The following is a 25,847-nucleotide window of genomic DNA, read 5'->3' on the forward strand; positions in this document are numbered from 1 at the left end:
AGCTACGATGATTGAAAGCGATGTTTCTGACATGTCTGTGGACATTCATTAAACAGTTGTGGAAAATTGGCTGCAATTCATTAGTACTGTTGTGTGCTGTAACAAACAATAATCTATTTCTGTGGCAACCACTCCGCGTGTTATAAATTCAACTTACAAAGTCTGTCAATAATAGCGAGAAGCACAACAAAAAAAACTCGATAGTGCAAAAAATGAAGTTAAACAATGTATTGGCAGACTACCTACACAGAGGAGTAACTTCTAAGATCGAATTGGAAGTTAATTTTAATTCAACAACTATAATAATAAATTTAAATAATACCGGTACCAGTATGTTATTATTATATTATTATTATTATTATTATTATTATTATTATTATTATTATTATTAAACTGAACTAAATCACCGGCGAACCTTCACCTCTATGAGAACGCCCTGAAAGTCACAAACCTAGATTTGCATCCGGTCCCTTATCGCAGTGTTAGAGTAGCTATCAAGAAAGACCACTGCTTCTAGTTTCCGGTCTCAAAGAAACTGTCGACAAGTCACATGATAAAGAGAATGTGAATGAGTGAGTCGGTACCAACTTCCTCAATTCTCAAGGTAGCAGTGAGATAGATTAGCCACTTTGGAATACCTCCTGTCTACACAATAGTTGGTCATTTTTATGTAGGCTTAGGCCTACTGTTTCTTTTAAACTGTAATAGCTGTTGAAGAAAGATGAAGTGATGATATGTACTGGAGCAGCGGTAAAATCAAAACCGATGTAAACGGGGAAAAAAAAACCCCCGTTCTGAAGTATTCCTTTTGTACATCAGAAGTTTTATGGGAATTGCTGGAATTGAAATTTAGTGAGTTCAGTGAACTTCTCATCTTTACCGCACAGAAAAAAACACAGAGTTCAGAATTATCCGCACGTTTAGAATGTCGGCATTCTTCCTTCTATAGCCGGGTTCAAATTCCAGCAAATTTAAGTGAAAATTGTAAACAAAATCGGTGTTTGGAACAGGTAGGCCTATACGCGTAGTACTGCCTTTTCTTCTGTTAGCATTCCACTATTTTTTTATTAAGTAATCGTCATGATCATCATAATCGCAGCTCTGTTTTCCATGGTGAAACACGGGTACGTTGGTCCTAGATCAATTAGCTAATAGTTTGTCGCCAAAGAGACAGACACGGGCTATTTCCAAGACTTTTGCTTTCCTTTTCCAATTTTTAAATTATTCATCACTGCTCAATAATTACTCTGTCACCATGATTTTTTTTTTTTCCACAAGAAAACAGAATACTGATTCTAGTGCAGTTTCTTTTATCTGAATTGAAATATGCAGTCAGAATTTTTCCATCAAGCATGGGTTTTGTGACAGTCACTTTTTGCATAATATATTTCTAAATATCAGACTTTCTTTGTTATAATATTTGTAAGTTATAAAAAGAGAGAATGTTTGGTCAAATGTAGAAATTTTATTCAGATTGTGTTGGCAGCACTATGCGCTTCTTACTGAATGTTGTTGTTTTCTAATGCCTGGCATTTGACAATAAAGTCATTTGACCTCTTGCACTCCAATATTTTTCAAAGATATTGTCATAAAATTGGTATGTGTAAAACACTGTCCTTCTGCTATATGAAAAAAATATATTTTTACGATAAAAAAATGTCCTGTACCAAACTGCTCAGATTTTGTGACCTTAAGTGGCAACTCCAACTCCGAACCAAATCATATGCAGAAGAAAGAGACGAGAAAAAGGATTCTACAATCAAAGCAGGTTGTTCATCAGAACCTCACTTTTTAACTCAAGAAGATCTTAATGAAAGTTAACATGATATAATATGAAGATAGCTCTTTTTCATGTAGTGAAATCGAAGCAAACAATAACTTTGTACTTATTACGTTTGATGAACTTTACATTTAATTAATAATAATTCAATTATTAAATTCATTACGATCACCTTGGCATAATTTTCTGGGCACTTTGGTACAGGACATTTTTCACTACGTAATACAGGCCTCATTATACAGTGTGTTGCAAAAGTTCATACTCAAACTTCTAGGGATAGTAGAAAAGCCCAAAACAAAGATTTTTCGTTAAATAACCATAAGTCGGAAATCAACAGTTAAATCAGTCGTCATCTATACTTTATAAGGAATAATGTAACATCAATGCATTCATGCTAACGCAAAAAGTAAAGTCACTATTAAAATGGTAACAGCGAATGACATTTATGATGTAAATAAGTAGTAGCCAAAATTTTATAAAAAGACCGCGCTTAGTGATGAACATTATCTAGTGTGTGAAAACAACTGCCACCGGGTATATACCAATTTGCAGTGTGAATAAATACATACATACAATATTTCAACCTTCGGCAACTAATTGAAAAGAGAAGAGAATTTAATTTACAAACTCATCTTGTCTTCGGGGGCAAAGGCTAATTGGGATTTCCTGGTCTCTGATCAGGTCAAAAACCCTGATAAAACTGATATTTAACTCTTACGGTGAATTTCGGGCCTAGTCAAATCCACTCTCCTCACCTCCACGTTGGTGCCTCCTGGGATCTTTTAAGATGCGAAAGAGAGAATGGTGTGCGGAACGCATTAATTTTTTTTCAAGAAAAACTGCAAACATGGCGTAATGAGTCTTTCAAAGTTTAATAATTTATTTATGATCTCTGTAGTATCAAAGGTTTTTAAAATTAAGTCTAAACTATTTATAAGTTTTAGTTTTTCGCTATTTTCGCTGTTTGTTTGGAAAAAGGAAATGTCTAGCTCCTCCTTCAGGATTCCCTCCGTCAGTTCCATTAGTGTGTTTGATGTTCGTGTTTCTTTCTCTTTCAGCCTGATGTCACAGTGGTGGTCCTTACCAATGAACAATGGAAACTGGTAGCAAGCAGCTATGGCTGTTGACTTGCTTGTACTTACTAATGGGCTGTTATGTTGTCTCTGCACTTGACTTCCAGTATCACAATCATAGTGCCCTTACGCAGTACATGCAGGAAATTTCGAAGACTTACCGAAACATGACAAATCTTTATTCCATTGGAGAATCATTGCTGAGTAAGTATACTTAACAAATTAAAAATTGTTGTTATGAATTGCTGAAGCACAACATGACCATCCAAGAGATGGATGAAAACCCGTTTTTTTTCTATCACGAAAACTGAGAGACAAAGAGAAGAAAGAAAAAAGGATTCGTACTAACTAAACACGAAGACATTTCTTTTAAGAAACACCATTTAGGCCTATTGGACCGCTAGCGCATCGGCTTCCTACATCAGACAGACGAGTACAAACGCTTGCGAGTCTTCGACTGAAAAGTACAATATGTTGAAGAAATGCGGTGTTTGAAGTAAATTTTCGCGGGGTAGTTACGTTCCCTCTTGTCAAATTTATGTCAGATCACCCTGGTGCAATATAGACACACCTTCACAAGTGAGGCACTGTCTAACAAATAAAATAGCAAAGTGATTCATAAGTTCGGCACATTACTTGGATACACATGATTAATCAGTTTCTCTTTCCTGGATGAAAGATAATTTCAGTTGTTAAAAGTCCTGTTAACTTTTAAAATGAATTTTTAGGTAGAAAATGATTATAATGGAACAGGTATAGAGATTAGTTTCTGTGAAAACCCGGCGTCGTACGATTAATACAAGGTTGTTAAAGTAATTATTTCAAAACAAAATTGTGAGCAACTGTCCCATACGTGACAGTGGAATGCCCCTATATAGGGTGTTTCCGAATTGGTGTTACAAACTATCAGGGATGATGGCGAAGGGTACATGTATCAATTTGAGATAAGGAACCATGGTCCGGAAATAACTGAGTCGAAAGTTATAAGCAAAAATAGTTTGTGTGGAAATGGAATTGTAATTTGGCACCACGTGCCCTCCGTCCCTTAACTTTTGGAACAGTCGTGGAAAAATACTATGGGCCGGATGTCTCCTACGTGGGCACTTGACCCTATACAATCTGTGAGCTTGTCTACTGTTCCCATTGGCTCCTCCGTATTCGAAAATCAGGTCTGCTTATTCCGCTCTTGTGTACTCCATTTCACTAGAACTGATCGACTGGACACTGCAACTTGTACAGTCGGCAAATACAAATAAGTTAAAACTAAGAAACATGCATATTTTCAAATGTTTATTTACTTATTCATTCATTTATTTATCTATCTGGTAAATTGATTACAGAATCATTAACCTTCAAAGAAAACAAGTGATCAAACATTAAGAAAAAAAAAACAATTTTATAGAAAAAATATCTTCCTGGCTTCCCAATTGCGTTCCACTTCTGTGAATGACTGTAGGCTAGGACATACTGAAAAGTGATGTCGGTCCATCTCTGTGTTAGAGTTAGTACACAATTTGCAGAATGGTGTCTCCATTATCCCAAAACGGAAGAGTAAATCATGCCCTGTTGTTAGACGAAAGAGTGCAACTGCACTTTCACTTGAGTGAATTGTATTTTCAGAGTTTGACTCTCTCCAGTGCTTCTTAGATGTTCTTGAGGCTAGGTCTTGCAGATGTTGTGTCTTGAATTGCTATTTTATAGCTATTTTCACAGACTGGAATAACATTGCTTTGAGTAGGTTGTGTCATAACTCGTATTTATATTATAATTAAATACTGGTATATAGTTTTGTATTATTTAATATAGACCATTCTATTAATGAATCTCAACTTCACACTTAAAAAAATTGCGCTAAAATTTGTCGTGACCAAGTCTCCCGTATTTTTGTGATCAGCACCCTAATTGGAAACCTTTCTTGATAGCAATGTTCAAGCGAAAGACAATGCGATTAGTGCAATGTGAAGATGTTTTGCCTCACGTTGAAGAGAGCCAGTCCTCAAACACTCGTGCTGTCGGTTATGTGGTAGGTCGTGATCGTTCATCGGTTTGGACAGTTCTAGTGTTCTACGTGAGCAGCAGCTGTAACCATACCACAGAAAGAGGGTGCAGTCGTTCTCTGCGGAGTGGAGTTTTCGCATTGGTTTCTGGAGCAATGTGCAGCAAACCCCAGTTAACTGATGAGTATTTCAGGCATAAAGGTGCGTTCAATGCCCACAACATCCACGTCTGGGCTGAAGATAATCCTCTGGGTTACCCACTGTCATATTGTCCTCGAAACGATATCTCATCAAGCGGCCACTGATGAAGGACAGCAAACATTCTGTGCCACGGTTGGAGCCTATGGGGGAAACGCTGTTGATAAATGCTATAAACTACTATTACTGGCTTTCCCGTGCACGTAATGTATGGGGAAGCTTACGTCATGTGAATCGCTCCATGTTGTAACAACATGCAACCAATGTACGACTACACTGCCAACACGAAAGGATCACAACTCAGACTACAGCAAACAGCAAGTAGGCTCATCAGGGTTGCCAGATTTTATACCTACCAAGGAGGGATATCCTTTTTCCGTCATATACAGTACTTACGTTTTGTCTTGAAGGAAGAGTGATATGAATATGGACAGAGTTGACATTTTCATGGCTGTACAGTAATAATAATAATCATAATAATAATAATAATAATAACAATAATAATAAAATTATTCCTTTATATGCAGGTGAAGAAACTAGTAAGAATCTCAAAATTGCAATTTTAATAAAATCAACATATTGTAGGTAGAGATTTCCAAGTACAAACAATATATATCTGGCTGTAAGTTACATCACGTTTCTTTGGCATCTTTCTGAAGGGCTTGTGGCAATATGTTACGCCAAGTTATTAACTTAATGATTTAATAGTAGTTCTGTCTCATAGACTTCCCCAGCTGTTTATTATTAATTGTGAAGCACAAATTCCAAAAGATGGCATCATATGTGGCAAAATACTTAAATTTCGATGCTTATTAATTGATAACAATGATATAAAATTTATTTGTACCTAAATTCATTTTTATTTTGTGACTTAGCATATTACTTCTCCAAATCCATACAGCATATATTTTCAGAGCTTCCTACATATTTATCACTGGACTTAGCATTTTCAACAAGCTTTTTTTCCATTCTCTATGTCATGCAATTCTAATTAACGTCTCTTTTTCTTTCTAAATGTTTAGAAATGTCATATTCACCAAATTCACCACAGAATTCGCTGTCACAAACCTTACCAAAATATTAGTTTTTTTTCCAATGTATAAACTTCCATTGTTAAGAAACTTAATATAAATTTAATTTAATTATTTAGGCCTACAAGAAAATAGTTACTAAGTAAAGATAAAATTATACAAGTGATGTTAATTTTAATCGAAGCGGGACACGGGCTTTTTATATGAAAATCGGGACATATCCCGTTAAATCGGGACATCTGGCAACCCTGAGGCTCATGTTTAATTACCCCCACTCTTTATAGAGTTCAATGCATACAAATTTGCCTGTCTACAGTGGTAAAAGACTAGCACGATTACAATGATTTAGCGCCAAAAGGAGTCTTCAGCGAATATACAGTCACTATCTCAAATTACTTAAAATGTCTTCCCCTACAGCCACACGAAGTTTCTCCCAATATTTTTATGACTCTCTGTATACAGATGTCCCATTTATTTTAACCACCCAAAATAACTTTGTACGCAAGCACCAAATTAAACATTGTTTCATACAAAAGGTGCACCGATACAACTGAAAAGGGGAAATAATGCTGATGGGAAGGCAATCAGAGGCGGCGCTACATAAAGGTGAAATAGGCTGCCACCTAGGGCCTCGCGTCTACGAGTACTATTTAAAATTTGATTTTTCAATCAGATACCTATGTTTCATTTTATTTACGTGTTATTTCTTCTTCTCTTTCCACATTCTTATTTATTTTAATTCTTAATGGAACATAATAATGATTGATATCAGAGTCTAGCTTCCAAAGCAACAATGCATTCCTTCATTTCTTCCTTCTCAGTCTCACTCGATCGGCTTTCTTTGAACTCGTCTTTCCGTTTCTCCTGCTCCACACGCAATTTCGATCGACAACGAGGAAATATTACAAATAATGATAAAACTGAAATAATTATCACAAATTGTTAAATGAAATTTGAAATAATGTTCAAAACACTTTATACAACGCCAATAAATGTATATATTTTTTAAATTATAGAGTTTATAAATATTCCATTACTTAATAATGAATGTAAAATAACCTCATATTGTCATTAAATATAAATTCTAATGAACCATATTTACATATGTTACAAACAGTAACACAGTTAACATCTGACCGACAAGTAAGGTTCGTTCTTTTTACGGTAAAGTTCCAGTGTTGTTTATTGAGTTATAGGTACCTTCCCAAGAGAGTTATCATTTTTATAAGTTCACCGTGTTATGTTTTCGTTGTAATGTAGAGATCAAAATGAAATCTAAACTTTGCTGCAACAATAGAAATTTCTTCTGGTGTGTAGCCACGGCCGATATCAAACTTGGCATCCGTCAAAATGATGGGCGATGGTCTCTAGTAGTAATTGCTTATAACATTCTTCTGAAAGATCGTAAAAATCCAATATTTTCTTGAATCATACATCACAAAGATAAAATAAAAGTCGTATGTAAATCGTAGGAGTCATAGGATGAAAAGTTATCGTCTAATACCGTAATACATTAATTAATTATCTAAACCCGTGGTACCCGGCAAAATGACGGGTCCGGTCCTCCTAGTATTACTACCGGGACTATTTCTGTTGAATATAGTTTTGCCTATGGCTTCACAAATTCTAGCACCGCCACTGGAGGCAACCTTGTGTAGCGTTATTCATTAATGAGATACCAGCAGGGGCGGTTATTCAGGTGAAGTAGGTGAAGTGCTACTTCATCTATTTATGTGTAAAACACAATTTTATCTCGTATTAATAATTAATTCTAGTTATTACCGGTACGTATTTATAAAATAAAAAAAGTTTTCTTTTCAGTCGTTATGAACAGTGTTTAGTTGTATAAATAGTACCTGGAACCAGTGGCGGCTCGTGAACTTGTGGATTGGGAGAGCTGCAGTAGATTTCGGTACATACAAATTTCACTTCTTGATACCATTACTAATAAGTATAGGACAAAAATAAATGCACTACATATCGAAAAACCAAAACTTCCTGACTTAGTTGGGAGATGTCTGTGGGACCATTTGCTAATCCCTAAGAAAAACTAATACCATCGATTTTTTTTAGTAGGTTATTTTACGACATTTTATCTACATCTCTGGTTATTTAGCGTCTGAATGAGATGAAGGTGATAATGCCCGTGAAATGAGTCCGGGGTCCAGCACCGAAAGTTACCCAGCATTTGCTCATATTGGGTTGAGGGAAAACCCCGGAAAAAACCTCAACCAGGTAACTTGCCCCGACCGGGAATCGAACCCGGGCCACCTGGTTTCGCGGCCAGACGCGCTGACCGAATACCATCGATTTCAGTCCGAATTTCAGATCGGCAGACACTTAACTTACAATCTACCAGTTCATTCTGAATTGTCTTAGAATAACCTTAAACAGTGGTATGTTCCAAATGATTTTTGAGAGGCTCGTTTAGATTACTCACGAATTGTAGCAACCCACGAAACACATCAGGGTTCTTCGAATCTTTTTTTCATCATGTCCCCTAAGGGGAAGTTCATATTGGCCACAAAATTTGATACAATCAATTTTTTTTAATAATTTCACGATTTTTTATCACTTCTTGATTATGTTTGAGAATGTTTGTTCTGTTCGTTTCATTTAATTGCACAGCAGTATGAGTTGCGTAACATAGCCAACGAAACAACATTTTTCAGGTGAGACTGCGAAGATTCGTGCATTTTGCTTTTTAGGGGCAAATGTCCTAAATCTGTCACACCACTCCTAGTCCATGCAGTATCACCACCGAAGAGGAGGCAAGGAAAACAAAATACAGATTTTTTTTTGTTCACATCCACGTAACCACAAATGCTTAGCGTAAATTTCATTGTTATACTTCCTTACATATATGCACTATTTCGGCTGGATGAAGCTTAAGTAAGATTTAAGTCGGGTAACGGACGACCCTTTAATTTCACTTCATTACATCAATATTCTCCGCAAGGGAAAAATAGAATTAATATTCTGTAATTCACACACACTCATGCTTGCACATTTGCACTGGTTAAGTTACGATATTAAGACGTCACACCAAAGCAACACTCAGATATACTGATGGTCAACAATTTTCTAAAACTGGAAAAGCAGTCTCTTTCGTATTTTACGTGCTATATCAAAAGGATTCTACTCGTGCAATCATTTTGAGTTAAGGCAAATATTAGCTTCTGCTGGAGGCTAGATATATACATAATAATAAGGCAAAAGAGAATATTAATTTCGTTATATTAACTCGATAAGATTCTACAACAATAAGTATGTGAAAAGAAAATAAAAATTGTCATTAAGTTTCAAGGGAACAGAGAATCCATTTGACGCAGCATTACAATAGCGGTGTGGGAGGAGAGGAAAGATCCCTTGTTGCCTGGCTCTGCAACAACTGCAGCGAAATATGGGTTTTAAACAGCGGCAGTTTCCCTCTGCCTCACCTCCCCTCACCTCTCTACCCCCTGACCAAGCAAGACACACTCTCTACATGGATAAAATTATATATTTATCCATGCTCTCTATGAGCTGACAACCCTGCAGATCCCAGCACGACTTTGAATGCAGTGTCAATTCCAATACAGTCGACGCGCAAAAAGATTATGCATAAGATAATAGTACATATTCCCGGTCAGATGAAATATAAAGCAATTTATCAATAAAAGCTGTAACAATTCTTCTAAAATTAAAATAAATATTATTTTTATTTTCCTGTCAAAGCAGGGAGTGCTGCAGCTCCACAGCTCTTATGGACGAGCCGCCCCTGCCTGGAACCGTCCGCTGAATAGAATAATGTCAACAGAGTCCGTGGATATCCAGAGTACCGCAATCGTTTGAGCCGGCAAATGCCGACAAATCCGCCATTGTTAGTCAAGCGCGCGCTATGCAGTATACAGTTGTATAGGGAAAGAATGTAATTTAAATGCGAAAAAATGCAGTGCTGCTGTGTTCAGAACTGTTCACAGAGAACTGAAAAAAGCGCACATTTTTTTCTCTATGACAAGGTGAAAGAAATAAGGAAAAAGGAAAGAAGTGACTATAAATATAAAAAGGAACGATCCGCTACCTAAGCGAGCATACAGTGTGAGATGAATGAATGACTGTATTTTGATATTTGTTTTTTTCAAAATTTGGGCCCCAAAATATTTTTATAAAAATAATCTATAATTTAAGTTGTTTCAGCAATGATATTTCTACATAAAACACGTGAAAATCACGTACCAATTAGGATCAGTGTCAAATTTTTACAATCTTCTTCCTTTCAAATCAAGAATTTCTGAATTTAATCCTATTTGTTATTTGCAAGAATGACAATATATTTGTGAAGTTCTGAATTCATTCTTGAGACAAGATTGTATTGTTTGGCTCGATTGGAAAATACAAAGACCGTAGAAACTAGAAACCCTATTAAGGTTAGATTGATGTGAAATTTCAATTTTCTAAATTATCCTAGGTAGATCTATGAAATTTTGTACCTTTAATTTGTAATTTTAAATTGTGTAAAATTAGATTTTCAAAAATTGCTACTATTTTGGCCAGAATTTTTGTCTACATACGTGTCAGACCTTCAGAAACGAAACTTACTATACAATTTTCCTCTTTATTTTACTAATATATATATATATATATTTAATGCACTAAACGTACAAAAACAGTAAAATTCAACTCGAGCGTAAAAAATTAATATTAAAAAAATACCTCTTCTGGTTGATATCCATATATATAATCAAGCAGTACATCTCACTTGACGATAATTGTAATTGGGCTTTGCCTGTTATGTTCATCAACAAATGAATAAATAAATAAATAAAATAAATATGTGTCCGAGGAAGGACAATAATTGTTTGTAAGCATCTGAAGTCTGATTAGTGGAATATGTGGCTAATCGGCGAAGTATGCATTGGAGGGGGAAAGAAACTTGCCACCCTACCCCATTATCTCCTGGCCTAGTTGTCTCATGAGTGATGCCTTATTGGTGGTACTTATGAGGTTCAAACCTGTCTTCGGACAGTTGATTAAACAAAAACAACAAAAAAAAGTGTTAGGTATAATACTGATAGTAAGTTTTGTAAAGAACATATTCAGAAACCTCTACAAAAAATCATACATATAGTACAGGATCAGTAGAAAGAGTAGCATTTTTAGCAATGCAAAATTTACAAAATATTAAAGTGGAGAAAATTGACTTCAAAAGTTTGGGATAATAATAATGAACCAAGTCTCTGTCTTTTTTTATTTTCTAGGCATTTTGAAACATATAGAACTAGCATGTTACATACAGAACTTATCCTTATATACACTACCACGCTGTGCACACCTAACCTACACTAGTAAATAAAGATGACTAAAAAATTATGTAATCTTATGAAAACACTATAATAAATAAATATTATTTACAAATCACTATGGACTGTAGACACTATTATAACACTAACAATAAAACTGTTAGAAACTTGCAAATATTTCTTGTATCACAAACAAAAAACAAAGCAAGGAAAACACGTTGTTATGGCTACTAGCAACAAGTGGAATTTTCCTTTAGATAAGAGTTGTGCTCTCTTTTGTAACTGAATATCTTTTAAAGGAAAGCAGCCTTTGAAGTAGGTTGGATTCTATGAAGAAATATTTCGAGAAGTCGAGAAGCTACACTGGCTCAATCGGAAATCTAATATAATAAATAATGTATGAAATATAGCATAATTTCCAAAATGGTCGAAGAATTCAGAGTGGAGGTCGTGGACGGAGAATTTAAATTAACAGTCAGAGCCCGCAGCCTTTTAAAAATGTGACCCTAAACAGCTGATAGACCGGTCGTATGGTCATGAAAATTGGCAGAGGGCATCTTTAGAGCATAAATGAATTTTTAAAGATAAAAACAAAGAAACGATTTTTTTTTACAAAAAATGACAAAATCTCACATCAGTGTGTCCTTGGGGACATTATATTGAAATTACTAACTTCCATATTTTTAAAGCTAAACTCACAAAATGTTTATCACTAGTATATCTGGTTGATAATAACACATGTAGAAAATTTCGTCTCTCTCTATGATAAGTGGTTTGCATTTTATCGATAACTTAATTATATAGTGTATTGCTTAATTCAAAAAGTCCCTTGCGTCACAATTTACATTATTTTTCATTGATATTCACTTATATCATTCTTTATATACATTGGAACAAACATTACTATTGGAATTTTCTGTTCAGCGAATGGGTAAATTACTAGGAATTTTTATGACTATTAACTTTTTTATTTTTTTTTAAATAAAAAAATTCTAGTAATTTACTAATTAATTTTACAGCAAAACCTTATAGTAAGCTTTGATTCCATGTATGTAAGGAGCCATATAAGTGAAAATCACTTAAGAATAATGTCAATTGTAGTGCAAGCGACTTTTTATATAAAGCGGTTCAATATTTTAATAAAATAATAAAATGCAAACCACGTATCATAGGCGCATGCAATTTTGTACACTTGTCACTATTAATCAGATATACCAGTGATCAAAATTTGGTGACTCTAGCTTCGTAAGCATGGTAGTTATTGATTTCATTGTTGTGAACTCTTAAAACTAATGAACGAGAAATTTCAGCATAGTGTCTCCTTATATGCGGAAGTCGGAGAGTTTGCACTAGGAATGCAGTTGTAAATGTTTAGATTTATTGTTATTTTACTTGCAACATTGTTGTTTTCATTTGTTACTTGTAATTTATTAAGTTCATGCTGCTGTAATACCTATAACTGTGACGTTTATGAAGGAGTGTGTTGAACATTTAAATGTATATTTATGCTGTAATAATTGTTAAATAAAGTTTTTATGCATTAATATGTTGACTGACAATAATGTTCTAAAATGTAAGAAGATCCTTTAGAAGTTTTTGCCCTTCAAATTAAAAATATCTGAGTTTTACTTTAAATATTCCTATCCCTAGCGTGTTGAAAAGGAATAACAATGGCGGCCGACTCGGTGATTGCGCTACTCTGGTATATCCACGGACTCTGAATGTCAACCAACGAGTTAGAAAGAGAAAACTATAGAGTGGCCATGTTGTCCTGTACAGCGCTCTTTGCGGTGCCACCACGAAACACGGCAGATCTGAGCTAAGCGCCCACCTTTGTAAAAATTCGTCTGCTTACAATGTTGTATAACGGAGGTAAGAAGTACAAAAAAACGAAGAAAAAACATGCCTGTTTTATGTGCTGCATATAACTGCAATGTCAAAAGGAAAAAGACAACTGATATATCATATTTCATGTAAATTTTATGAAGTTAAGTCCATAGTTTTGTTAATTAGCAGCATTTTTTTTCATGCATAAATGTGTAACAACGTCCGGCATAAACAAAATAAATGGTTCACTGGTAATGTACTTAAACTAAATACGGATAAAACCAATACAATTCCGTTTCAGACCCAGTGAAAAACAAATAGCAATACAATATTAAAACTGTATTTCGACACCGGCATCCTTTACTTCTGCTCATTCTGTCCTTACTGCTTATACAAGAAGACGATGAGCTGTAGCTTATAAGAAGTAGGCCTATTTCGAAGACAAACGATTAATCAAATAAATGGTTCACTAGTAATAAAGTTAAACTAAATACGGATAAAACCGCTACAATTCCGTTTCAAACCTAGTAATAGCAATCAAATATTAAAATTGTATTTCGACACTCGCATCCAAAATAACGCAAAACTCTGGGGTAGGTCGTATTGTTGTTAGTATTTTGACTGGAAGGACATGAAAGAACATAATTGAGCACCCACGTGCAATAATGGGGTAAGTATGAATATATTTCGTAACTACTTACCTTACCCCATTATTGTACGTGGGTGCTCAATTATACACTAATAATTATCTGTGGTGCCACAGGCCTTGAAAGGCTCAGACAGACCAGCCGGCTGTTGGCCTCACGTTCACATTTCGATAATAATTATACTTTACTGTAACAAAAAAACTGAAAGCGTGTTTTGTCATGTTTCACCCACGTTACAAGCTTGGAGGTAAAGGTTGTTTACTACAGATAGGGCCTACTTTCATTCTATATCTTATGGTATAGTAAATAGTTTTGCAACGTGTAGAGACTGGGAAAACAATTTAATAAAATCATCCGAATCATACTCGTTCATTTTATAGGCAATCTTGCAGGTCGCATTTAAAAGAACCTAGGAATATTAACATTTTCTTCAGTATATTTGCTAGGACTTCTTGTCATACTACATGACAATTTTGCTTAGGTTATTCTTTTAAGCATTCCTTCCAGGAATAGCTCAAGTGTTTTAAATTTAGCGTACTGTACATAAGTTTAGATTAAGTTCCTAGCACGTATTCGACGAAATACTAGGTTTTTCCACTTCAGTTTAACTGATTTATGCAAACGAAATTAAGACAGCTGACGATTCTAATGTCAGTTATCACTACGCCCACTTTGTTTTGGGTGCATAAGTTCCATTACCGATGGTCGTTCAATTTTCTTCAAACATGGCGGCGCAATGACCACTCTATATCTTTCTCTTTCTAACTCGTTGATGTCAACTGTTACGAGCGCCGAGCGGTGGCTTTTGGAACTTACAATACAGTAGAACGGAGCAGCGAAGCGAGCATCAAGTCGGCCTGACAGTAGAAGTGAAATTATTTGGGTTCCCATTCTCATACAGCACTTGGTTTCCATGGTAACGTGACGTCACTCACTAAAGAAAGATTGTATGAGTGAAGTGCGTTTCCGAGTCTTTCAGTTACGGAGAATTGTCAGACTTGTAGGTGGAGTAACCAGTTTGCAGATCTAACGGTACTAATAATACAGAAGGGTTGAAGCTGGTCTCCAAGGCAGGGGGCTATTGTTTAAGGGCCGTGAAATTTTACAGTATGTACTACCTGACTCGAGAATAGTATTCTCATTCCCTGTGTCCAAGAAGCCTCTCCTACAGTGGTAAATTAGCTGGCTCTATGTTATTTTATCGGGAATATATCCCACATACATTCGCTTAGTTTAAAATTGTTTTCCGCGACGTGTATTATTTCTTCTCATGAGCTCGCCAGTTTTGATCCAGCTCTTGTATTTGAAAGTTTAACGCGCGCGTAAATGTACACGTCATGTAGTTTCGTACTGTGGACGTATATATTAACTTATTATTTAATGTATTTAGAGTATAGAGTGATAAGTGTATATAGTGTATTAATCCTACATCTAAGTGTACCGATATATTATATGTTTAATCACTATAGTGCTATTATACAAATGCGAGTACTTAGGTACCAGTATACACTGTAGAAAATGTTGGTAAAAGAGTGCAAAATATGTATCCCGAAAATAACACAGTTTGTAATTTATTAGAAATGCCGTTTTGTAGACTTAAATATGAGGATAAAAAATGTTTTCAATTCTGGACGACCTACAGTTCCATTTGTTCCTTGTTTTAAAAAGTGCTAAGAAAACAGAGAAGTTGTATAAAATAACTTAAAAAAAATTCTTCCGATGAAAGAAGCTTTTCTGCTTGAAAATATCGAAAATTTCACTCGGAATGCTACATTATAGGAGGGACTTTCATCATTAGCCCCATAGCTTTGCATAGAGATATACTATCCACCCGCAATTAAACTCAGATATTTTATGAAGACATCATCGACAGGTTTGCTGCTTAAAAGATAGGAGGATTGACTTGGTTTGCAAGAAATTGGGTGAGCCCTGAAATAAATTAGTTTTCCTGTTAGCATGTGTTCTAGAACTACTAAAATTGTACTTAGTTTACGAATAGTAGACCTACTCATTATATTGGTAAACTGTTCATGGATTTGTGTATGTGAACAGCACTTCACCTATATTTTTTACGGCGAGCCTCTACTGGATACCAATAGGTCTAGTAACATTGTTTCTTTAAATGACACTACGTAGGTAAGAGTATTTATTATTCAGTATTTCAGTGAAGTTCATCAAGACTTGTCCAAAAATGTATCACAGTACCATTTTAATAAACAGAACGTTAATAAACGGAACGTTATTTGATGCCTTGATGGCATGGTTCCTGTGCATAGTACGTACAAAGGAAGTGGTTTGACTAAGTAGATGTAAACAACACGTAGTAGGCCTACATCGTAGATACCCAGGGTCGTGTAACTTATTACATGTAGTTTTGGTTTATAGTAAACACATGAAACCAAATGTATAAGACTACTCACTCAGTCAACTCATCAGCTACGTGTAATGGGTTACGCGACTCTGAGTATCATCTGCAATGTAGGCTACTACGTAGGCCTATTGTTTACACCAACTTAAAGTCAAACCACCATACTATGCAAAGGAACCTTTCCGTCAAGACATCAAATAACGTTCCGTTTATTAACGTTCTGTTTATTAGAATGTCCCCCTGTGATACATTTTTGAAAAGTCTTGACGAGCGTAATTGAAATAGATAGGCTACTGAATAATAAATACATACTACGTAGCAGTGCCGTATACTGGTTAAAGGGTTTGGGCTACCGCTGACCCTATTATTACACAAAATATATCTAACAATTACTTTAATTTTAATTACTATGGTAAAACTAATAATACAAAATTATTACATTATGTTATATTATAAACTTTTTCTTTTGTAATTTCCTTGGGCTACCGCCGGTAGCCCCGGTAGCCAGCAAAATACGCCCCTGCTACGTAGTATCATTTAAAGAAACAATGTTACCAGTACTCGTATCTCATTAATAAATAACGCTACAAGGTTGCCTCTTCATCAGTATTATTTCTCCCTTTCAGTTCTTCACCTTTTGTATAGAACAATTTGTCATTTGGTGCTTGCGTACAAAGTTATTTTGAGTGGTCAAGATAAATGGTACTCTGTATACATATTACTTGTTGTTAGTGTAAAGCAGTATTAAAATATAGGCTTGTAATAATAATAATAATAATAATAATAATAATAATAATAATAATAATAATAATAATAATAATAATCCGTGATGCCACAGTTCTTGAAGGGCCCAGACCGACCAACCGGCTGTTGGCCTCACGTTCACATGCCAAAGCAGAGGTGGACGATCATCCAACCAGAATGGAGGTATCATGTGGTTAGCACGATCCCTCCAGCCGGTATAGCTGGCTTTTGCAACCAGATTTTGCTATGTATCGTAGCTCCCCAAGTGCATCACAATGCTGGGTGTGCACAGTCCCATACACTGGCCGAAATTTCATGGGCTATACTTGCACAATATTGTACCCAGTGTTTTTATTCTGGAGAAGAATGCGGTGGAACTCTGTGTATAATATATTACCGGTAGAGCAGACTGGAAAAAGATTACTGTCCAGTGCACGGGAATTTTGTCGTTTTTAACCTTCTTTTCGTCCATCTTTAAGACTGTCAAGGCTTAATCGGAGTTAAAGAAAAAACATAATTATTAACACATTTTTCGGTTCTATAATGAAAAAATACAACAAAAAGGTGCCAAAGTGCCAGAAGTTCTATCGCGTTCCTCCAGAAAAAAGCACTGCTTGTACCTGAATCCATTACTAGAAAAAGCTAAAGAAACTATATTATATATTTATTAATTTGTCCTACAGAATGATATCTGTAATATTGACAATTAATACTTGAGGAGACAAATTCGCTCCGGTGCCAGGGATCGAACCTGGGTCTTTGGTTCTACGTACCAAGCGCTCTGACCACTGAGCTATGCAGAATTCAATCCACAGCACTGGATCGAACTCTCCTCCTTCAATGTTTTCCTTTGTGGCCTGACTCCAAGTTAGGCATATATGTTGACGTATATGTCCAATGTCAACTGCCATTATACTAGGAGCGCACTCAGCTGAGTGACTTATTTGGCCGGGAATCCGCAGTTACGTGCACAGTAATCTGTACAGACATATGCACTGCAGCTATGAGAATATTATAGATTTATTAATTTGTCCTACAGAATGATATCTGTAATATTGACAATTAATATTTGAGGAGAAACATTGAAGGAGGAGAGTTCGATCCTGTGCTGTGGATTGAATTCGGCGTAGCTCAGTGGTCAGAGCGCTTGGTACGTAGAACTAAGGACCCGGGTTCGATCCCCGGCGCTGGAGCGAATTTTTCTCCTCAAACATTAATTGTTAAAGAAACTATAACTTTGATTGAATGTGAAATAAGTGAAATAAATATAATAAAAAATTAATTTCAGAAAGGAAATTGTGGGTGCTTGAGATAAGCACTGCACCAATGGATAAGCTCGGAGTTCCAAACGTCAAACTCATTGCCAATATCCATGGAAATGAAGCAGCAGGAAGGGAGATCCTTCTACAGCTTATACAGGTATAGTTTACTTCATTATATTTTCTTTTTTCTTTATTTGAAAATGGGTGTTTAGTATAAAAACAGATGCACTAGTCCTTTGGCAAATGGTGTGTCTTAAGGGGAGAGGATGGTATTTTTTTCCACTTTTTTCCTATTTGGTGTAAGATATTAATTTTTTTATGTATATATCTCATAGCTGTAGCAACTCAACCAAAAATAAATGTTTTGAAAAAAAAAATATTTGGGGGCCCAGATTTGAAAAAAATATACCCAATGCAGGATTTTACTAAAACTGATATATCTAAACCATTTTTAAAGGTAGATTCATCCAGTTTTTTGCAATGTACTTGCAAAAGCATGCTCTACAAACTGTCTGTAACATAATTTTGATATTTGTCCCTACGTTTGTAAAATAAACAATTAAAATTTAATAACACTTTTCTGAATTCCTTTCTTGCAAACAAACGGACGTAGTTTTAAAATGAAATTAATTAACAAAATTCTGTTACAGAGAAAAGTTTCCTGATAATCTAAAGAATGTGTGTTCTAAATTTCATGCATGTATCCATTTTTGTCTGGCAATGTAGCAAAAAAATGAAGTTACTGTAAACCGATAAAAGGGGACGAGTGATTTAAAAATCCATAGTGCAGGAAGTTTAAAAATGGCGTCTCAACATCCGATAAGGCCACAAATACCCACGAAATGTTATGCAATGCATTCCACACATATCAAAGAGTACTTTAAAGAAATATATATATATTTTTTTTAAATTCAATTTACCGGAAACAACAATAAAAGGGGGCGAGTGATTTAAAAATCCGTAACCCAGGAAGTTTAATAATGGCGTCTCAACATCTGATAAGGGCACAAATACTCACAAAATATTATGCTATGCATTCCACACATATCACAGAGTATTTTAAAGAATTTTTTTTTTAATTTACTCATTTTTCACCAAAAAATACCATCCTCTCCCCTTAACATATCATCATATGTTTATGGGTATAGGCCTATTGATCTGTTTCCACTTCAGGAGAACACATTCTCTTTATTTTAACGTGGAACGTTTAATTGGGCTCCTATTTGGAAAAAAAAAAAGTCCGTTACAATTCCTGTAATGTTCTTCGTGCATCTGAATATCATGTACTACATGTAGTACATTCAAGATATTACTAGTTGCTTGAGCAGAGGTGATTTCTTGGAAAGCAGGTAGGTAGTGACTATTTTACAAGTTGGGAAAAATACCCCCTTCCACAAGTACGGCAACTATTTCTGTTGCTGCCAGTGGCAGCATTCCTACTGTGTAGTGGTAAATGCTTGTAATAACCCTCTCCAGAAAAATTAGGTACTAAAAATGTATAGGATTTCAACAAAAATTAAAAATAATAATAGTAGTAATAAAAATAAAAAATAATAAAAAAGAGGAAGAGAAAGACAGTCAGGTAATCCGCAGATTGGTTAAGGGTATTAACACGTACCAAAGAGGCAAGACAGTGCAGAAAAAGATTTAAATTAGATGCTGCAGCAAAAGAAGGTAGCCTACATCATATGCTCCTGGAGAATTTTAATCAGTCACAATGGAAGGAAAGGTTATAAAATATGTTATGTTTTTAAAGCTTATTTCCCATAAACTACATTTTTCAAAACTTTTTCCTTAATAATTCAAAAACTGTTGAACAGTTTTTAATGAATTTTTTTGTGCATGACACAATCTAAGGAAATGACCGGAATTATACTCCTGTATTTGATATTGTATAGAATTTTTTTATGGCTGAAATTATTAGACAAACTCTTCATGCAAATATAAAAGTAAATTAAAAATATTATTTATTCACCTAAAAATCTGATTGTAATCAGTTTCCTGTTATACTAACTTTTAACTTTAAAATAAAACAAACAATTCAAATATCTTAAAAATTAGTCAGTTTATTAGGGAAAAACTTAATTTTAGCATAGCAGGTAGCCACCAATTTGAATATTTAAATTGGACCTTTAATTACATTTTAATGAATTGAAAATAAACTCCCAATATTATGTAAAGAAAATCGGTGATTTTAATGATTTAAATAGCAATTTACTATGAGTTATATCTACTGAGAAAAAAAAATTGAATACAGTATTACTGATTTTTCAGCACTCAAAGCTGTAGGCCTACCTACCCCCTTAATAGGGTGACGGATAAGCAGAGGGGTTCTACTCACGTATTTGGTATTTGTGAGATCTAACACTGTTAATTTCAATTGAGAAAGAAGACCTGGCAGTTCCAATGCAATCAAGGGTGTTTCCACATCATTTGTGGTTGTTGGCAAATGATTGAATCTTTTCAGGCTCCAGGATACAAAGGTTAAAACTAAATTTGTTTCAGGCACTGTGGGATGACTGATAAATAGCGGTTTCTGATGGTAATTGAATGTCAATGAATGACTAAATTAATAAATAAAAGTAATTATTACGATAACATCAAAAGTTAATTTCCCCATACCGATAAAAAAATTACGAGTATGTGTCCCTTGGATATAACATGTTTAAGTTTCTTGGTAGTGATGTTAATAATTTAGTCATAGTTGTGTTATTATAATGTAAATAACTTCTGTAATATATTAGGTAGATCCTTTTCGTTTCTAAACCGCTTTTAAAAGCATGTTTTTTTTTATTCTTTTTGATGATTTTATACTTTACGAGTACACTGGAATTTACCGCGGTATTAACAGATTGTTATTTATGGGACACCCAACCATTTTCTTAAGGAGCTGGAGCTATTAATTACTGCCAGTATTAATAGTTATTAGTCGCAAAAGATTTCCTGCTAGCTTGGTTTCCTAGTGCCCTCTGACTACTTTGTACCTGGAACTAGTGTTGTACTGACTGTTATTTAATCTTTGTTACCAGTATACTGAGTGCTAAAAAAAGTATCAAATATTTTAGGAGGTGATAGTATGCATCAAAATAAGAAAATAATGTCTAAAAAACATGGGTCCTACAACACATACTTTCTGAGACTGAACACATGTTCATAGGAGGTGCTCAATGTGACGTCCATTTATGGCAGTGCATTTCTCTGCCTTAAAATACAGCAGACTACCAGATAATCATACCGTAGTTGACACGCCTGGCTTGGAATACTGATACTCGCAAGGAATACTGAAAACAAAAGTCTGGTTGCGGATATGAGCAGGGTTCAACAGAGATGGTGTTGTGAATTTTTGTAATCAGCATGTGTGGGCTGATGAAAATTCCCATGCAGTTGAAGAAACAAGCCATCAGCACTGATTCTCAATCAACATACAGGCAGGCGTACTTGGTGATAGATTAATAGGGCCATACGTGCTACCACAGAGACTTTCAGGACTTTCTTATTAACGTATTGCCTGCCATGTCAGCAGGACTACAGATGTGGTTCATGCACAATGGCGCACCAGCACATTTTCTCCGCAATGTGCGTGAACACCTGACTTGACATTTCAGGACCGCTGGATTGGTTGGGGAAGCCCACACCTTGGCGTGCTCGTTCCCCAAACCTAAATCCCCTAGACTTTTGGTTATGGGGACACATGAAGGAACCAGGTCAATTTCAGAGTGAGTGATTCCTTACGCCAAAGGGCAGAGGAATGCATTGCCATGAATGGACGTCAGATTGAGCACCTCCTATGAAGAAGTGTTCAGATCTCAGAAAGTATGTGTTGTAGGACCCATGTTTATTAGACATTATTTTCTTGTTCTGATGCATACTAGCACATCCTAAAATATTGGATACTTTTTTTTAACATTCTGTATATTTATTTGAGGTACGTTCGCATTTCCATCAGTGCGAGAAGTGTTCATTCAGTCTGTCATGTAGTGGTTTGTGTAATGAGTGTTTAATATAATATATGTATGTAATCCTGGAAAAGGAAATGGAAAGTGCATATTCATGTTTTCTAAAAAAATAAAAATGCATAATACAGTATAAGCAATAAAATATACCGGTAACAATAAATAAAACAAAATGAAGAAAAGAATCCCTATTGAAAAAAATATTATCGAACCTCTAATTACAGTTCTTGTATAAGCTACTAATATATTGGCAATTAAAGCTTTTAAGTAAGTTTGCTGTAGGCCTATTGCCTTCAAGTTCAATTAGCCAAGTCTCTCACCAACTTTAGGACTGAAGAATTTTAAACATTTGCCTTATTAATATTTAAGTTAGGCATTTTACCACTAGCCATTGTTATAAAACAGCTAGGCACAACTAACTCTTATATACACAAACCAAAAAAATGTATTTTACACGACTCATACAAGGGATCCAGGCAATGCTGTTAGGTTATATTTTTGTGACATACCGAAGTTACATATGATATTTCCGTGAAGGAATTCTGCATTACCATATGATGAAGAATGGATGGAGTGGAGAAAAATTCTCTCCGGCATCAGGATTCGAACCCGGGTTTTCAGCTCTACGTGCTGACGCTTTATCCACTAAGCCACACTGGATTCCAGTTCCGATGCCGGATTGAATCCTCTCAGTTTTAAGTTCCACCTCTTAGTTTCCCTTAGTTTAGTGGTTAAAGGGTCAGCACATAGAGCTGAAAACCTGGGTTTGAGTGCCAGTGCAGAAGAGAATTTTTCTCTGCTCCATCCATCCTTCATTAAATGCTGTTAGGACCTAGCAGTCCTCCCTGTACATCTCTCTTCCAGCTACCGAGATAACTTGTTGAGACAGTACTGTCATTTCATCCTTTCTAATCTAAAACAATGTAACCTTAAAAAGTTTTAGAGTACTGTTAATGGCAATAATCGTGAAATATACACAAATAATTTTTAAGGTTTTTTTTTTGCAGTTTTTCGTGACAAATTATTGCTGTAATGATACTGTTCGATGGCTATTGAATAATACCAGAATACATATCTTGCCGAGCTTAAATCCCGACGGCTTCGAGATTTCTACAGAAGGAAAGTGTGAACTAGGACTTGGAAGGTTAGTATGACTAAATTTTCAGTCACTTTTTTAGTATCGTTGGCAGACATTCGTGATACTGGTATTTTTCTCGAGTTTTTTAAATAGTAGAAGTAACTTACTCATTCAATGATTTGGTCATTTATGGCAATTTTACATCCCTCGGTTGATGTCATATCTTATATTGAACTAATAAATAAGTTAAAATTATGCCAAAATATAATGTACATATTTAAATTATCGTTTCAAGTACAGCGACTTTTCTTTCTTGTAAATTTAGGGAAAATGCACGACATGTGGATTTGAATAGAAGTTTTCCAGACTACTTTCAGAACAATACACAACCACGGCAACGTGAGACTGAGGCAGTTATAGACTGGTTGACAAGAACTACGTTTGTTCTTTCAGCTAGTTTACATGGCGGAGTTCTCGTAGCAAACTATCCGTACGAGAATGTTATGGAGAACAGTAAGTTTACTTTCTTTAATTATTTTCATAGAATATTTTAAAGCAAATGTAATAAACAGAAACACAGACTTCCTTATTTACATCCTGTACACAGCACTTCAAGCATTTCAACCACAAAAGAGGAAGTCCTCTTCAGATAACGTTCTAGTTAGCTAGTAATTAATGGAATTAAATTGTTCTTTGTACGTGAGAACCTTTTACTTCCTAATAATGATGCCAACATCGTGTAGACATGTTCAAAGACTTCAGTAAATATATACAATAAATAAGAATAAATTTACAGTCCTCCATATATGGCACTTTTCTCACCCTGCAAGTTCAGAGACATTTTCTGTTGTATACCTCGCACAGTTGCCATGAAATCGATTGCTATTTCTATGGTAGTAAATTTAGTTTCTGAAACCTGTTTAGTGGGGAAAGTGTTTATAAAAAATTTAAAAATAAGTACAAGTGCATCTTATCTTTGTCATAAGCGATGTTCAAAATGTCCTCCTTCCACTTCAGTGTATTCTATGAGATACTCGACTAATCTCCCTTGCGAAATATTCGAAATGACTTGTCGGATATTTCCTTCACTTTTTGCATACATAACTAAATACTACAAAAACTCTCTGCAATATGGTATCCACCATTGTTAACCAATTAGAAAAAACACAATAGCTTGCGCTATACTATACATGAATGAGTATTCCTTTCAGTATTCTCAAACAAATTAAAAATTCACAATAGCTTGCATTACATTATGCAAGAATAAGAATCCCTTCAGTGTTGTTGTTGTTGTTTTCTAATGCCAGGCATTTGACAATAAAGTCATTTGACCTCTTGCACTCCAATATTTTTCAAAGATATTATCATGGTCAGCCAATGAAGCACAGATTTTGAGGTGTTCCGAATCCATTTCTTGGTTTTTAGTTGCACAATGGGCAGTTAGGACACTGATATATTCCAATTCTATGCAGGTGTTTGGCCAAACAATCATGGTCTGTTGCCAATCTAAATGCAGCTACAGACGATTTTCGTGGTAAATCGGGAATCAACTGTGGATTATGATGCAGAGAGTTCCATTTTTTCCCTTGAGATTGTGTTATCAAATTTTGTTTGTTGAAGTCTAAGTATGTAGATTTAATAAATCTTTTCACAGAGTAATACGTAGATTTAGTAACAGGTCTGTAAGTAGCAGTGCTGCCCTTCTTTGCTAATGCATCCACATGCTCATTTCCCAGGATTCCACAATGGGCTAGTATCCATTGGAATACAATTCTTTTATTGAGTGATATTAATTGAGAGAGCATTTTAGTTATTTCTGCTGTTTGAGATGAAAGTGTGTGTTTAGAGACTATTGATAGAATAGCTGCTTTGGAGTCTGACAATATAACTGCATTCTTAAATTTATTGATGTGGCATAGAAGATTCCTGAGAATTTCACTTATTGCAACGATTTCTCCATCAAAACTTTTTGTTCCATATCCAAGAGATCTATAAAGTGAGAAAAGACAGCACGTAACACCTGCACCGGCACCTTCAGTGTTTTCAAATAGTTAAGACCAGCACAGACTGGATGCTATACTATAAAGATATATAGCTAACATTAGTGCAGCATGTGATTATATCTTAACCTGTACATCGAAAGAAAATTATAGCTGTAAAACTCTGCTATATAGCACGAATTTGATTCTTGGATACTTTTACAAAACATTGCAAGATGGGTGCGTGCACAAAATGAGAATGCGGCCACAAAATGTCCAGAACAAAGGTCTGGGAAGCATAGTAACGTCATCTTCGCATTGCTTTCAAGACGGAAAATTTAATAGAAGAGATAAAACATAGCAGTATCATTAATCTGACAGCTGAACCCTTCATAACAGAGTGCACCGATAATGTAATATATTACAATTTTTAATTTAAGTTGTATAAACGCATGAAATGGAAGCATAGTGTTTAATGAACAGTATAATGGTATGTGTCTTTTTATGTTATGATTACTTATGCCATTCTTAACATAAAATTACACAAATATATCGTTAAATAAGTTGGTAAACCTCTAGTCCATGTTTTCAATACCGTAACTAAAATAGCAACTAATTTTACAAATAA

General features: G+C 35.1%; 1 protein-coding gene across 8 annotated transcripts in view; it reads left to right on the forward strand.

Annotated features, from left to right (window-relative positions):
• LOC138691244 (carboxypeptidase D-like) overlaps positions 1-25,847 on the forward strand; it is a 136,138-nt gene that overhangs the window by 55,417 nt on the left and 54,874 nt on the right. For 6 of the 8 annotated variants that reach the window (XM_069813065.1, XM_069813061.1, XM_069813060.1 and 3 more), the window contains exons 2-5: positions 2,839-3,057; positions 18,236-18,366; positions 23,170-23,306; positions 23,566-23,753. In XM_069813065.1, coding sequence (XP_069669166.1) covers positions 2,874-3,057; positions 18,236-18,366; positions 23,170-23,306; positions 23,566-23,753 — 640 coding nt within the window. In that variant the 5' untranslated portion in view covers positions 2,839-2,873. Of the gene's footprint in view, positions 1-2,838; positions 3,058-14,800; positions 14,868-18,235; positions 18,367-23,169; positions 23,307-23,565; positions 23,754-25,847 lie in introns of those variants that run through there. The other 2 variants (XM_069813063.1, XM_069813062.1) reach the window with 2 other exon arrangements.

This window comes from Periplaneta americana, chromosome 16, assembly GCF_040183065.1.
Source record: "Periplaneta americana isolate PAMFEO1 chromosome 16, P.americana_PAMFEO1_priV1, whole genome shotgun sequence".
NCBI lineage: Eukaryota > Metazoa > Arthropoda > Insecta > Blattodea > Blattidae > Periplaneta > Periplaneta americana.